Source organism: Microtus ochrogaster, chromosome 7 (genome assembly GCF_000317375.1).
Source record: "Microtus ochrogaster isolate Prairie Vole_2 chromosome 7, MicOch1.0, whole genome shotgun sequence".
NCBI lineage: Eukaryota > Metazoa > Chordata > Mammalia > Rodentia > Cricetidae > Microtus > Microtus ochrogaster.
In genome coordinates, this window is record NC_022014.1 from 44409542 (window position 1) to 44424010 (window position 14469).

Below are 14469 nucleotides of genomic sequence, written 5' to 3' on the forward strand. Positions count from 1 at the left end.
CCACCACCACCACCACCACCACCACCACCACCTATCATCACTACCACCACCACTGGTGGTTACACGTGACCCCAGCTCTAGCCTGTCCTTGCCTGTTGGGTATACAGCAAGACCAGAGTGGCCTGAGCATCCTGCCACCAGACACTGGCAGACAGAAGGAGCTTAGGGAGCTGAGGAGATTAGAGAGGCCTTATTCTCCCCAGCTCAGGGAAAATGTTCCAGTGGCCTAACTCAGGACAATTGTCGGGGGTGGGGAAATAATTACAAGGCCCATCATCCTCCCCACCATGTTCAGGCCTGATCTAAGCAGACACTTGGCATGGGTGGATCAACTTAAACTTGAGTTCAATTGCCAGTCTTCCGGGTATTATCCATACGGCATTGGTTAAGTCAGTTGTTGAATTTTAACAATAAAAGAGGTACCATCAACCCTCTAGGTTTTGCTATGAATACTAAAAAACAAAACGCATGGCTCACAAAAGGATTAACCTCTGCCCTTCCTTTAGCTCAGAAACAACTTTGCTACCGCTCCAGTGGAATTGTCTGAATATCAAATAAATACTAGCATGCATAGAGCATTTGCCCTGGCCTACGCCAGGTATAACCACGTTAAACATCAAGCATTTTCATATAAATTATCAGGCTTATTCTGCATAGGACTAGGGCCAGGGTTGGGTTGGAGACCCTGGAGAGGTACTAGCTGGAGACCTGGAGAGGAGGAGGCCAGCATGGGGAAATATTGAAGGGATGGGCCTGTGGAGAGAGTCCAGGTGTGGTTGTAGGGATTTGGGGAGAGTGCGAAGCAGGGATTCCTCGGGGGGGGGGGTCCATTAGCTTTCTCAGAGGGTGCAGGGATGAAAGCTGATTCCTGTGAGGAACAGGGGAAGCCAGGACACAGCCCTGGGCAGAGCTAAGGGGCAAGTAACCTGCCAGTCTTGTCCTCTGGCTAAAGGGCAGTAGCGACCGGTAATGAGAAGGCTCTGGCTGGAATCAGGAAGCCCCCAGGTCAGCTCGGGCTGTACAGTTCACCCACCGCGGGACCTCGGGGGCAACACCTTTGGGTTTTGGTCTCTGGAAATGGACACGGACACAACACAGAAAATCTGCCCTTCCCTTGGCTCAGGGCCTAATCTGAACACCGGTCCTCACCACAAGGGGAGAGGGGCTTGATGAATGAAGCGAGGTTGTGGGGGTCTCAGTGAGCAAGGCCCTTTCTCTGGGCTGACAAAGCTGCTTCCCCAACGCAGACCCGGGGCCACCGCCAGAATTGGGGGGCTGCTAGGGGACCTTGAAAGGACCGCTCAGCAGCCGCAGCACAGCGGAGGGCTCCGCAAGGTGGGGATGTCACTCCCGCACCCAGGGCCGAGATACTACAGCTTCCCGGAGATGGAGGTCGGGATCAGACCGGAACTTACCCGCAAACAGCCAGAGAGAGCCTCCCGACACTAGGAAGAAGGTCAGCATGTTGGCGAGCGGGCCCAGTATGGGCCGCACTGCTTCCCGGGCCCACAGCCCCGCAGCCCCAGAGTCGCCGCCGCCGCTGCCGCCGCCGGGTATTTTTAGCCCCCACCTCCCCGCGCCACTGCGGAGACCCGGCGGGAGGGGGAGGGCGCGGCGCGCGCTGCTCACGGAACCCGACTCCCAGCCCCGCAGCGCGGCCGGGACTCTTGGGCAAGGAAGAGACAGCTGCGTCCGAACCGCCGAGCCCGACTGGGGGAGGGGCCGGCCGCCCGCCCCGCAACGTTCCGGGGGAAACGGGTTGGAAGGGGGGCGCTCACGGGTGCACTGCCGCTGCCATTCACCCTTCCACCCACGAACGACCCTTACCTCCGCACGACCCGCAGCCAGGGCTTTATGGGGAGGCAGGCTCAAGTGGCAGCGGGGTCCAGGACTTCTGTCCCAGGAAATACACATGCTGATGGGCCAGTTCCCGGCTGACTCGGACGCCCCCTGGGACGTGATTTTGTAGACACTGGGAGTCACCTCTGCAAGCCCGAGAGAGGAGGAAGTGATTGGGGGCTCTCTAGGTGAGGCTAAATTGAATAAAGCCCAGACATAATGAGAATGCGCAAGGTCAGGTTGGAGGCCACACAAGGTCACAGGAAGACTCACCAGCTGCCAAGTAGTCGGTCACCAATCCTCAGGCATGTCACATGAAGCCACAGGCAGCCACATGGAATCACGGGTGCCTTCCGAGGACTCAGGCAGGGATGGTTATGTGTGTGGTACATGAGAGCTCAGGTTCCTTAGCTATGATAACCGGCTAAAAAGCCACCAAGTTGCTGATGGTGTTGGAATCCCTCTGTCTGGGAACAAAAGGAGGAAGCCTGATTCTGCGATTTTCCAAAAGAATAAAGGCAGGTATTCTGATGGAGGCTCCATGGCCATCTTCAGGTGGATTTCACGAAGTTCTCCCTCAAAATTCTTCCTTGTGTTCTTGTTCAAGCATTCAGGACCCACTAGGTCTCCAGCACCGAGGACAGCGCTCAGGCAGTCCAGCCCTCTCTATAGGCAGCCAGGCACTAATTGAGATCAGGACCTGGACCAGGAGGAAGAGGGTGAGAAACCAGACAACAGACATCAGGAAACAAGGGTGGATAGGTAAGATCGCTTGCTCTTTGTGCACTTGAATTCACAGCTGGGCTGCAACTTTGTGTGTGTGTGTGTGTGTGTGTGTGTGTGTGTGTGTGTGTGTGTGTTGTGGGGAGAAGGTTGTCCTGCACCTTTAGTATTGGCATATATATCCAGGACTACGTGTGTGAACCTTAGCATGTGTATACAGTCTGCAGATATATCTACAGTAAATCTCTACACCAGACTCTTCTACCCCATTACAGGAACTGGGTCCCAGGAGGGTTACTCTTGCTTGAAGTCAGGCTCTTTCTGGCAACGGTTTTGCTGGAATCCAAACTTGGCAGACACCTCCACGAGAGAATCACAGAGGTGATGTGGCAGGATTTTTCCCAGTGGGTGACACAACAGTCAGAAACCCCCCTTTTTGTGCTCCCCCCATAGCAAACTAATTGAAAGCCTGCTCAGGAGAAGACCCAGGCAAGAGGAACTTATAGGCTGAGCAAAAGGAGTGGATCTTTTCAAGTCAGACTGACCTAGGGAGTCAACCAGAAAGTGTCTCCATAGGCTAAGGGACTAACTGAATAGCCCAGAACAGAGCAGGGGTCCTAGGAGCTGAGCAGCAGTCTCTGGGCTCAGAACTCTGCAGCACCAAGATGCAGGAGCCTCAGGGCCTTTGGGTGGCTTCTGGCAGCCTCTTCTCCAGAGTGATGTCATGGGACACATTTAGCCTGGCCTCCTGCAGAATGTCACATCCAGTTCCTCTTCCCACAGATGCCCCTGCTTCTTGTAAGTATTACAATTCAAAAGCCTATGATTACAACTTAACCGCGTGGGGTTCTGTTTTCCCTAGAGAGGGATCTAGATGGGAAGGGCTCTGAGCTGGCTGTGGGATCATGGCCAGGTTTCTCTTCCCTCTAGACCTCCCCCCTCCACTGAGCATGACTTGTTCTTTTCTGTACTGGGTTGCCAAGGACTCCCTCCTCCTTGTGGATCTCCATATGAACCAGGCAGGTGTGACTCGGAGACCTCTAGACTTCACAGGTGCAGCCACCATGGAACATGGCAAGAGAGAAGTCGGGGCAAGGGGCTTTTGCATCCAACTGCACAGTGGCTGTGGCCTTCCATCCATTCGTTTGCTCATTCAGTCTTTAAGTTACTGTATGTTCTGTGCCATCTCCTGGTAGGAGTTAGGGTGTAGGAAGGCAGTAACAGTTGTGTAGTGTGGCAAGCCTAGAAACAGAAGGACTGTCCTACCATAACCCTGGAAAGATCTCCTAGAGGGAGGAACATTCATATTGGACCTTAGTGCAAATGCTTAGAAAGGAGGGGTTCCCTGGAAAGGCTGAAGACTTGACCCCTAGGTGGCACTGCTACTGAGAGGTGACTAGAGAGTGCATGTGCAAACTTCATCAGTAGAGTAAGCCCTTGTTGAGTTCATAGCTGAGCAGGCTATGGGGAAAGGTTGGGATGAAGAAGTAGGCGCTGAAGGCATGGCTTTGAAGGGTGTGTCCTATCTCTCGATCCTTCTCTCTCCTCTCTGCTTTCTGGTTGCCACAGATGGGCGGATCTTCTTCCTCTCCACCATGAAGCTCTTCCTCTCTTCAGACCCAGAAACAGCCAAGCGACTATGGACTGAGACCTCTGAAACTATGATCCAAGTTAGAACTTTAAGTTGATATTTCTCAGGCATTTTGTCAGAGTGACAGAAACTTGACACCAGCCATCCAAGTTGAGCAAAGGATACCAGCTGCAGCAATGGCTCTGGTTCTATCATGGCGTTGATGCCTTGAGGAGACCTCTGCCCTTTTCTGTCTCTATTGATGCAAGTAGATACTGGCCTAGAGACTTCTGGTACCAAGCAACAACTTGCTGCCTTTTCATCATCACAGTTGAGTGTCAAGCCTCTGTGTCTACACCAGCCTTCATCTCCTTGTGCGTTCTGCAGATGGCCATGAGAAACAGCCTAAGATGGATGGGATCTGATGATTTTGCATGTAGAACATCTGAGTCATGACCCCTTGGTATCTGTAAGTCTGAAAGGTGTTTTCAGTTCTGGAGATGGAACCCAGGGCTTCACATATGCTAGGCCAAGTGCTCTATTACTCAGAAGCATCCATAGCCATTCCTATCAGTTCTGAACATATTTTGATAATTTCCCACATTGTAAGTATCTCTTTCTGGTGGGACCCAGAAAACTCACTTTTCCAGCCTTCCTTGAATCCAGGAATGGGTAAGTGAATTAGATTGTGCCAATGAAATATGTCTTCCTGAGCCTCTGATCCAAAAATCAGGAATGAGTGGGAGAAAACCCTGCCCATGGCATCCATCTTGCTGGCAGGAAAGTAGCAAAGTAATGGATGGTGTGTGGCTGTGGGAACTGTTCTTGTAAACTTAAGGCTCTTTTTTTGAATCTCCCATAAATGCTATGAGCTATACAACAATTTTCAGTAAGTTCTTTTTATGCTAAAAGAAAGGAATCCATATGGATTTGGTGTTGTGCACAGCCAAGAACTCAGTTTGTCTCCCTCATTGCCCCATTGCTCAAGGTCTTTTCAGCCCTTGAAAGCTTGTGGCTACAGAGCAAAGCACACAGCATGATACATGCCTGGTCCCTCACACAGTTTCACTGTGGAAATGAAAGTTCTGGCTGGTAAGGCTTGATGAGATGGGGTCTCACTATGTAGCCTTGGCTGCCTTGAAACTCACTCTGTAGAACAGGCTACTCTCAAACTCACAGATACCCACCTGCCTCTGCCTCCCCAGTGCTGGGAGTGCAAGCATATGCACTACCATGTTTAGCTCTCGGCTAAACTCTTGAAACTCAGTGAAGAATCCCCTGAGAAGAGGGATTCTTCATCCCTGGCAATCTTGTCTCCTTACAATATCCAGGAGGATAACTCTATCTTTTTCTTTGGGTTCACCTTCTTATTTAGCTTCTCTAGGATCATGGATTATAAGCTCAATGTCCTTTATTTATGGCTAGAATCCACTTATGAGTGAGTACATACCATATTCATCTTTTTGGGTCTGGGTTACCTCATTCAGGATAGTGTTTTCTATTTCCATCCATTTGCATGCAAAATTCAAGATGTCATTGTTTTTTACCACTGAGTAATACTCTAATGCGTACATATTCCATACTTTCTTTATCCATTCTTCCATTGAGGGGGCATGTAGGTTATTTCTAGGTTCTGGCTATTACAAATAATGCTGCTATGAACATAGTTGAACAAATACTTTTGTAATATGATAGAGCATCTCTTGGGTATATTCCCAAGAGTGGTATTGCTGGATCCTGGGGTTGGTTGATCCCGAATTTCCTAAGAAACCGCCACACTGATTTCCAAAGTTGGAAACTTGAGGGTGGGGGTAAGGGGAGATGGGGAGAAAAAAGTGAGAAGGGGGGATGGGGAGAGCTTGAGGGAATGGGACGGTTGGGATGGAGGAAGGGTGGATATGGGAGCAGGGAAGTATATATCTTAATTAAGGGAGTCATTTTAGGGTTGGCAAGAGACTTGACTCTAGAGGTGTACTCAGGTGTTCACGGAGATGTCCCCAGCTAGATCCTTGGGCAGCTGAGGAGAGGGAGCCTGAAATGGCCCTATCCTATAGCCATACTGATGAATATCTTGCATATCACCATAGAACCTTCATCTGGCGATGGATGAAGCTAGAGACAGAGATCCACATTGGAGCACTGGACTGAGCTCCCAAGGTCCAAATGAGGAGCAGAAGGAGGGAGGACATGAGCAAGGAAGTCAGGACTTCTAGGGGTGCGACCACCCACTGAGACGGTGGGGCTGATCTAATGGGAGCTCACCAAAGCAAGCTGGACTGGAACTGATGGAGCATGTGATTAAACCGGACTCTCTGAACATGTGTTGGACAAGGAGGGCTGACTGAGAAGCCAAGGACAATGGCACTGGGTTTTGATCCTACTGCATATACTGGCTTTGTGGGAGCCTAGTCAGTTTGGATGCTCACCTTCCTAGAACTGGATGGAGGGGGGAGGACCTTGGACTTCCCACAGGGAACCCTGACTGCTCTTTGAACTGGAGAGGGAGGGGGAGGGGGAGGGAAATGGGAGGAGGGGAAAGGGAAGAAAGTGGAAATATTTAAGTAAAAATTATATATATATATATATATATATATATATATATATCCACCCCATTGACAGCAAGGACTTTGAAGACAAAAAGCAACAACTGGGAAAATGTAATGTCTAGCTCATATCCTCCAGGGAATAGCAGTGGGTGTCCTCTCAATAAAGTTGATCACTGAAGACTGGAGAGATGAGTCAATGATTGGGAACACATACTGCTCTTGGAGGAGACCTGAGTTCAGTTCCCAGCACTCATACCAAACAGTTCACAGCTGCCTATAACTCCTGCTCCCCAGGCTCTGACACCCTCTTCTGGCTTCTCCAGGCATTGTATTCACATATACAATCTACCACCCCCATCTCCCCCTACACACACAAAATTTAAAGTAAAAGTAAATTTTAAAAATGTAGAACTTGTCTAATGTAGAAATGTTGGGAAATGCAGAGAGGTATACATTAAGGTTACCCATGAGATGGATCCGCAGTTAAAAGTGATTGCTGCCAAACCTGATGACCTTCCTTTAATCCCCTAGACTCACATGGGTGGGTGGACTCCCATAAGTTGTCCCCTGACATCCATATGTGCACCATGGCACAAGATACCCCCCATACACACATAAATAAGTAAAAGTATTTTTTTTTTTTAGTTTAAAAACCATTTTCCTTGGGGAAAAAAGAAGAGTCATAGTGGAAAAACTTGAGAAGCTCTTTGCTTTAGGGGGAACCATCATTGTCCAACTATCACAAGAATTACTTGAGAAGTAATTCCATTTACTTGAAAAGGTTTCTTTTAGTTGGAAACTCTTGGGTGAGCTTTTCAGACAAACAACTGAAGAGACTGGGTTTTTTTTTCCTTTAAAAAGAAATTTGAATGACTGAGGAATTAATGAATTTTTTTTTCAGAGTTACAGGAAGACAAATCAAAGCCCGTGTAGATTCTCCTTTGTCTACCACTCCAGGCATGAAAGGTGGTCAAACCACTGGTTCCTGCAGGGAGGGTCCCAAGCATATTTCTATGCATATGTCTTTGGCTATGCAAGGTTGGAGTTTGTTGCAAAACAAACTACAATGTAAAGACATGGAAAAGGAGGTTAAAGAAAATATAGATGAATGTTGTATTGGCTGGGGATGGGAAAAGTTTTTCCATGTAGAAACCACAAAGGAAAAAAAAAGGTTAGTAGATTCGAAGTTCTGAAACATGCAAATTTAAAACATCTGTATGTTAAAACAAACCACCATTAAAAACTCTAAAAGATGAAAAGACTGTAAAAAATATTTATGCCACTCAGCAACAAAGGATTTAATATGTCATCCAAACCAATGGGACAGAGACAGAGACAGAGAGACACAGAGAGAGACCGAGAAGACACACAGGGATACAGACACAGAGACAGAGACAGACAGAGACAGACGGATACACACTGGGTAGGGGGAGCTGCAGATGTAGATGAACAATTCAAGGAAGAAGAAACGATGCCCTTTATGCCATGTTTGGCACTTCCTGACTGTCTATGGAAGGGGGACAGGTGGCAACTGCCAGGGTGGTCTTGTCACCTCCCTCCAGAAAGTATAGCATAGGATTCTTTTCTCTCTAACCCTCACTGCCACCTCTGATCCCTGAGAGAGGATCCCTGAAGCCCCACTGAAGGACAGTACTCGTCATTTTACAGTTCAGTTTCTGCCTCCCTAATGTCTCCCTTCTGAGTGCCTCTTTCCTTTATCTGCCTTAGATTCCAGGGATGACCGGACTGGTTGATGGACATCTTTAGGACAAGGGACTGAAATCATCCTCCAACAACAGAGATTGGAACAGATAACCCACCACGTGGCAGCAATTACCTAGGCGAGGCCCTACCCTGGAGCGGGAGCAGAAATCTTCAGGGATGAAAGTGATAAAGACTTCTTCAGCTCGCCTCAAAGAACCAGAATTGAGACAATGGCCTTTTGTGACTCCTTAGTTATGCATGCATCCTCACCTTAACCCAACCCATCCTCTGTTTAAACTGAGGCTCACACGAGTTCTTCAGAGATGAACTTTGGGTCACTGCTTGTCTGTTACTCTTCCCAACAGGGCCACTCCTTTCTCTGTCTTTCACTGCTACCTCTCTCTCTCTCTCTCTCTCTCTCTCTCTCTCTCTCTCTCTCTCTCAATTTTTTTTTTTGGGAGGCACAGAATGTTCTAGGTTGGCCTCAAACAATGTAGCTGAGGATAACCTTGAATTTTGGATTCCCCAATCTCTACTTCCCAAGTGCTGGGATTACAGTCATCCACAACCACACCCAGTCTATAGTGCTGGAAGGAGACCCAGGACTTCATGTTTGATGGACAAGCACTCTACCAATTGAACTATATACCCCCGGTTGCATCCATCTCTTTAGTTGCTGTATTGGGATGAGGGCTGAACTTAGTCTGTTGGGATTCCCGGGACTGGGACTTTTGTATAAAACTCCAGCAACACCGTCACTTTTTCCATCTACTCAAGACGCAGATTATTTTCCTGAGTAGCCAGTGAGGCATCAAGCTCTCTTACTTCAATTCAGGACAGATGGTTTCCAGCAATAAATCAGAGATGGAAAGATAAGGTGGGTGTCTGAGAATCTGACATCCTATAGATCTTTTGGCAAACCAAGTCACAAAGTTCTTGCCCATTGGTGACCGTCAGCATTTTTACTTAGGAGTTAACGCAAAGCAAGAAAAATCAGGATTATATGTGCCTAACATATTATTGCCACCACCACCTCTGGACCCTTCAGTCTCTGTAAATTTGCCCAAGACCCCCAGTTCTGGTATGCCATTAAAGGACCACGGTGAGCTAGGGTTGAGGACAGGGCTGGAGATGGCAATAAGGGCCTTGAGAGTAGCTCATGTCTGCGGAGGAAGAAGGGAGGGAGGGAGGGAGAGAGAGAAAAGGGAGGAGGTCCTGTTAGAGTGGGGAAGGACTCAAAGAGGTTGAGGGAGGACAAAGGAGAATTCTTCAGAAGTGGTGCATCCCCTGGGACTGGAAAGATGCACCCCATTCTCAGAACACGTCAGGAACTGAGGGAGAACAGGTGCACTCAGCTTCCTGGCTGCTGGCCAGGGGAGGAAGAGCGAAGAGCCCAGAACAGTCTGACACTCTGTCAAAGAGGGGACATCAGAATGCTCTGGCTGGGGGTGCTCAGAGGTTACGTGTTTTCTCTCTCTCCTCTCCTCTCCTCTCCTCTCCTCTCCTCTCCTCTCCTCTTAATTTTTGTTTAACAGACTCTTATGGGATAACTTCATAAGATATGAAAATCGAGCCTCTCCTCTCCTCTCCTCTCCTCTCCTCTCCTCTTCTCTCTCTCTCTCTCTCTCTCTCTCTCTCTCTCTCTCTCTCTCTCTCTCTCTCTCCTCCTAAAGTTGGAAATAAAAAAGATTATGGAGAAAAGGAGAAAGCAAAGGCTAACCCTTTACAAAGAGGCACACGAACTTCAAGAACCTCAACCAGCTCATCGCTGAAGCTATTTTAGTGTCTTTGAGGTTTGGGGAGGGAGTAAACCTCAGAAAGGATGAAAGAGAATGTCCTTACATTTGTAGAAACACCGGAACCAACCACAAGAGCTCAGCCCTGACACAAAAGGAGGGAATCCATCTGAAATACCAGTGCATTCTACATGTTGGTCCCACACAAAATAATTTCCAGAAAAGGAAAAAAAAATCAAAACCTGCATAGTGAAAACTCCCAAACAGGGAAGTGGTGATGGAACCTTAAACACTTGGGGTACAGCTCGAGTAGAGCCATGTGGCGCAGGGATGCAAGGTGAATTCCCAGCGGCAGCAGGGTGAGGAGTGAGAGACATGACTAGGCCACCAACACCTGTGGAGAGTCAAACTGAAAACCACAGGGCTACCCTCCCCTGACACTCTGTCACCTCTGTCACTCACTGTGCAGGCCCGCACGTAACTCAGCCATCCGGAATTGGTAAAGAAAAGGCTGGTGCAGTCGAATTGCTTAAGGAAGGAGATATCACAAGGCAGATGTGAACCTCTGTAGGCCCTGGGAACAATTCCCTTGATAGAGTCTTCCGGTGTCAGAATCAGCAGAGGCCTGCTGGGATAGGAAGAGGCTAAGGATCGATTTAAATCTCCAGGAAAGACCAGGAAGGTGATGTGAGTGAATGGGGTACAGACCAATGAAGCCATTAATCATTATAAGCTGGTCATTGCAGTTCATGTCTGCCCTCCTATCATGTGGGGAGCCAAGGCAGAGGACGGAGAGTCTGAGCTAGCCTGGGCTATATATAGGAAGACTCTGTTTCAAAAACACCCCAGGAACCCATCTCTGTATGTCTGTAAATGCAGGACATTACAAAGGTGCCAATTTCCCCTGAAGTCACATTTCTTTAATTTGTTCTCTTTTTTGAGTCTAACAAAAATAATTTTAGATTTTATTTGCCAGGGGCTAGAAAGATGGTTCAGCAGATAAGAGCACTGGCTGCTCTCGCAGAGAATCTGAGTTTGATTCACAACACACACACACACACACACACACACACACACACACACACACACACTCACACACACTAGCTCAAACTGTCTCTAACTTCAGTTCCAGGGGATCTGATGCCCTCTTCTGGCCTCAGTAGGCACCAGGCACACACACGGTAGTGCACAGACATACAGTCAAAGAAATCAACCTGGCTGGAGTCACAGCTCAGTTGGTGAAGTGCTCACCTAGCATGCACGAGGCTCTGAAGAAACTAGGTTCTGATTGGCTGGCTCAGGCTTGTAATTACAGCTTTTGAGAGATATAGGCAGGAGAATCAGAAGTTCAAGATCATTATTGGCTACGTAGAAAATTCCAGGGCAGTCTAAACTATAGGAGATTCTATCTTAAACAAAAATAAAATAAAATATTTTTTCTTTTTCTAGATAGGGTTTCTTGGTAGCTTTGGAGCCTGTCCTGGAACTAGTTCTTGTTGACCAGGCTGGCCTTGAGATCCACCTGCCTCTGCCTCCCGAGTGCTGGAATTAAAGGTGTGCGCCACCACTAAAATAAAAATGTTTTAATTAAAAACTAATTAAGTAAAACAAAAGAGACAGATTGCAAATAGCTAGCAAATTTAGCCTCACAAGTAGTGAAAGAAAATGTCAATAAAAACAAAAATAAGGAAACTAGATTTGGTAATTCCCATGGGTAATCCCAGCACTTTGAAGGTAGAGGAAAGAAAATCGGGAGTCCAAGGTCATCTCCAGCTGCAAACCAAGTTCAAGTCCAGCCTGTGCTACAGGAGATCCTATCTTAAAGTAAACAATAACATTAGGGTTCATATCTTTTCTCAGTTATCAGAAGTAAGGCATGCTGGTAGATTCCCATGGAAAATGATCAAAGACATGAGTTGAATCAAAGAGGACAGCAATTTGGCAAAATACAGACATTTTAAGCTGGCTGTGGGACACATGCCAGTAGGCAGATGGTAAAGAGAATGAGGCAAGAGAGTCTCTAGTTCAAGGCCAGCCTGGGCTACATCTTTGCTGGGCCTGGCGGCAGACACCAGTAATCTTAGCATCTGGGAAGAGGAAGTAGGAGGATCAGGAGTTCAAAGTCCTCTTCAGATACATAGTGAATTCAAGACCAGCCTGGGCTACATGAGACCCCCAGCTCAAAAAAAAAAATTAGTCGACTCACTGTATAAATTAATCTTCAAGGAATGGTGTGCAGAAATATGAAAGCTACATGTGAACATTCAAGGGTGTTCTGCACACAGTTGCCCTAGCAACTTTAAGCAGGTGCAGTATCTAACAACAGTAGGTTAGAAAAATAAGTATTTGTGTGCCCACGAGATAAAACACTATATAAGCATTAAAAAATAATGGTGGGAGAATGAATGATAAGCCCAGAAAATAATTCCTGTGACTTAACTGACAACAGACCATGAGACCAACTTTTCCAACAAATACTTGAGAGACTCTATGTGATAAAACCTTTTCTCTTGGAGCTTATATTCCACTGAAAGATATGTAAGTCACAACACCAAGCCTGGCTCAAGTTAATCAAACGAAGATGAGTTTGGGAGGGAGTCAATAAAGACGCAAGCCAATGTGCCGGAAGGAAACACCTGGGGCTTTGGAGATGGCTCAGATGGCAAAGTGCCAGCCGTGCCAGCACAAGGACCTGAGCTTGATTCCCAGGACCAGCGTGAAAAAAAGCTGGGTGTGGTGGGGAGTACCTGTATTTCTAGTACTGGAGAGGCAAAGATGGAAGGGTCCCTGGGCTCACTGGCCAGCCAACCCATCCTGCTCCTGGCGTGTTTGAGACCAGTCAGAGACTGTCTTCAAAAACAGAGTGAACAGCTCCTGAATAATGTTATTGATCTTATTCTCTGGCCTCTGCATGCATGTGCACAACCACACGTGTACTGTCAGAACAACCACACAGGTGCTGTCAGAACAACCACACAGGTGCTGTCAGAACAACCACACAGGTGCTGTCAGAGCCCATAGATGTGGCTCCATTCCACCTTGACCCAAGGTCAGAGAGCTCAGATCTATCCTTGATCCTTCGAGGTTATAACAGGAGATTCGAACCCAGGGTGTGGCTACCTACAGGATACTTGGCCTAGGTTGTGGTCACTGCATGTCCTGCCTAAACAACAGAATGCTTAACTCAGGATGTAGTTACTTGGTGTTTCAGGTATTGAGGAGGTAATTACTCTGTACTTTGTGTCATGGTAAAGGAGTCTTTTGCCTTCTTCCCTCTCCCCCTTTTTGGATTGGGGTACAGAAAACATATGGAAAACAAACGGGGTGAATTCAGTATTCACTAGGTCGCCCTCCTGACTCTATTCTTGTTCCTGTCCTTTCTTCTGTGTCTGTTTTTCCTGTCTAACATTCCTAATCCACCCACCCCTACCGTGGAACATATGAACCCGCTGAGGCTAGACCCCTACAGATATCACCCCAACATGGGTCCCCAACAATGTGAGGACCCCCACAGGTGAGGGGGTCCCTGCAGATGTCAGTCAGGGAAGCAAACTGCTCAAAGAGATAAGAATGAAATCTTGGTGCAAACTGAATTCATCAACTTGGATCAGACTCGGGGAGTTTAATAATAGGCAGTTTATTACCAATGTATTTAAGCCCAATACAATTTGGAAAAAAAGTTTCCTGGTGTAATACAATTCTGATGCATGAGGAAGCATAATTACATTGAAACTCAACTCAGGGTACCTGTCATGTCTTCCAAGAAAATGGGTTCTAAAGATACCTGTGCTAGCTTAAGGGCCTAAGGAAAAGTCTGGGCTGGTCTCGGTCATACAGATAGCATAGAGGTCATTTGGATTATTAGCCACCTCTGGTTCTCGTTGTGGGTGCTTGGGGAAGCCTATCAGGGTCATTGAGATTACTAGCCACCTCCAGTCCTGGTTGTAGGAGTGTGATACGGCCTATGGCCCGGCCAGACAGATAACACAGATCACCAGACTGCTAATCACTTGCAAGACTCAGCCTTCTGGATGGAAGAAAAGTTTTTTTTTGTCTTCACGTTGGAAAGATAATTCTGTGTACTCAGCATTCCTGGTTTCTCTGGAGATCTGTGTGTGCAAGGGACCTTTGTGCTATGCTCCCAATACATTGGCACATGCACACGCGCGTGCGCGTGCGCACACACACACACACACACACACACACACACACACACACACACACACATACAAGTAAGTGTCTCTGAGCTGGTGGTTGAGGGTAGGTCTTGTATTCTTTTTTAAATGCTTTTCTGAGTTCTCCAAACTTTTTATTTTATTTTTTTGTGATACTGGGGGTTAAACTCAGGACT

At 47.5% G+C, this 14469-nt stretch overlaps 1 protein-coding gene and 1 long non-coding RNA gene across 5 annotated transcripts in view; one reads left to right on the top strand and one right to left on the bottom strand.

Annotated features, from left to right (window-relative positions):
* Window positions 1-2209, bottom strand: part of Acsl6 (acyl-CoA synthetase long chain family member 6) — a 60003-nt gene extending 57794 nt beyond the window's left edge. For 2 of the 4 annotated variants that reach the window (XM_005350071.3, XM_005350070.3), the window contains exon 1: window positions 1416-1708. In XM_005350071.3, the coding sequence (XP_005350128.1) occupies window positions 1416-1464 (49 nt within the window). In that variant the 5' untranslated portion in view covers window positions 1465-1708. Of the gene's footprint in view, window positions 1-1415; window positions 1712-1827; window positions 1986-2112 lie in introns of those variants that run through there. The other 2 variants (XM_026780704.1, XM_013347257.2) reach the window with 2 other exon arrangements.
* A 129-nt stretch (window positions 2210-2338) lies between these two features.
* On the top strand, window positions 2339-8780 carry LOC113456332. The gene is made up of 3 exons (XR_003377151.1): window positions 2339-2601; window positions 4132-4601; window positions 8407-8780. It is a non-coding gene; the product is annotated as an uncharacterized LOC113456332 (long non-coding RNA).
* The last annotated feature ends 5689 nt before the right edge of the window (window positions 8781-14469 follow it).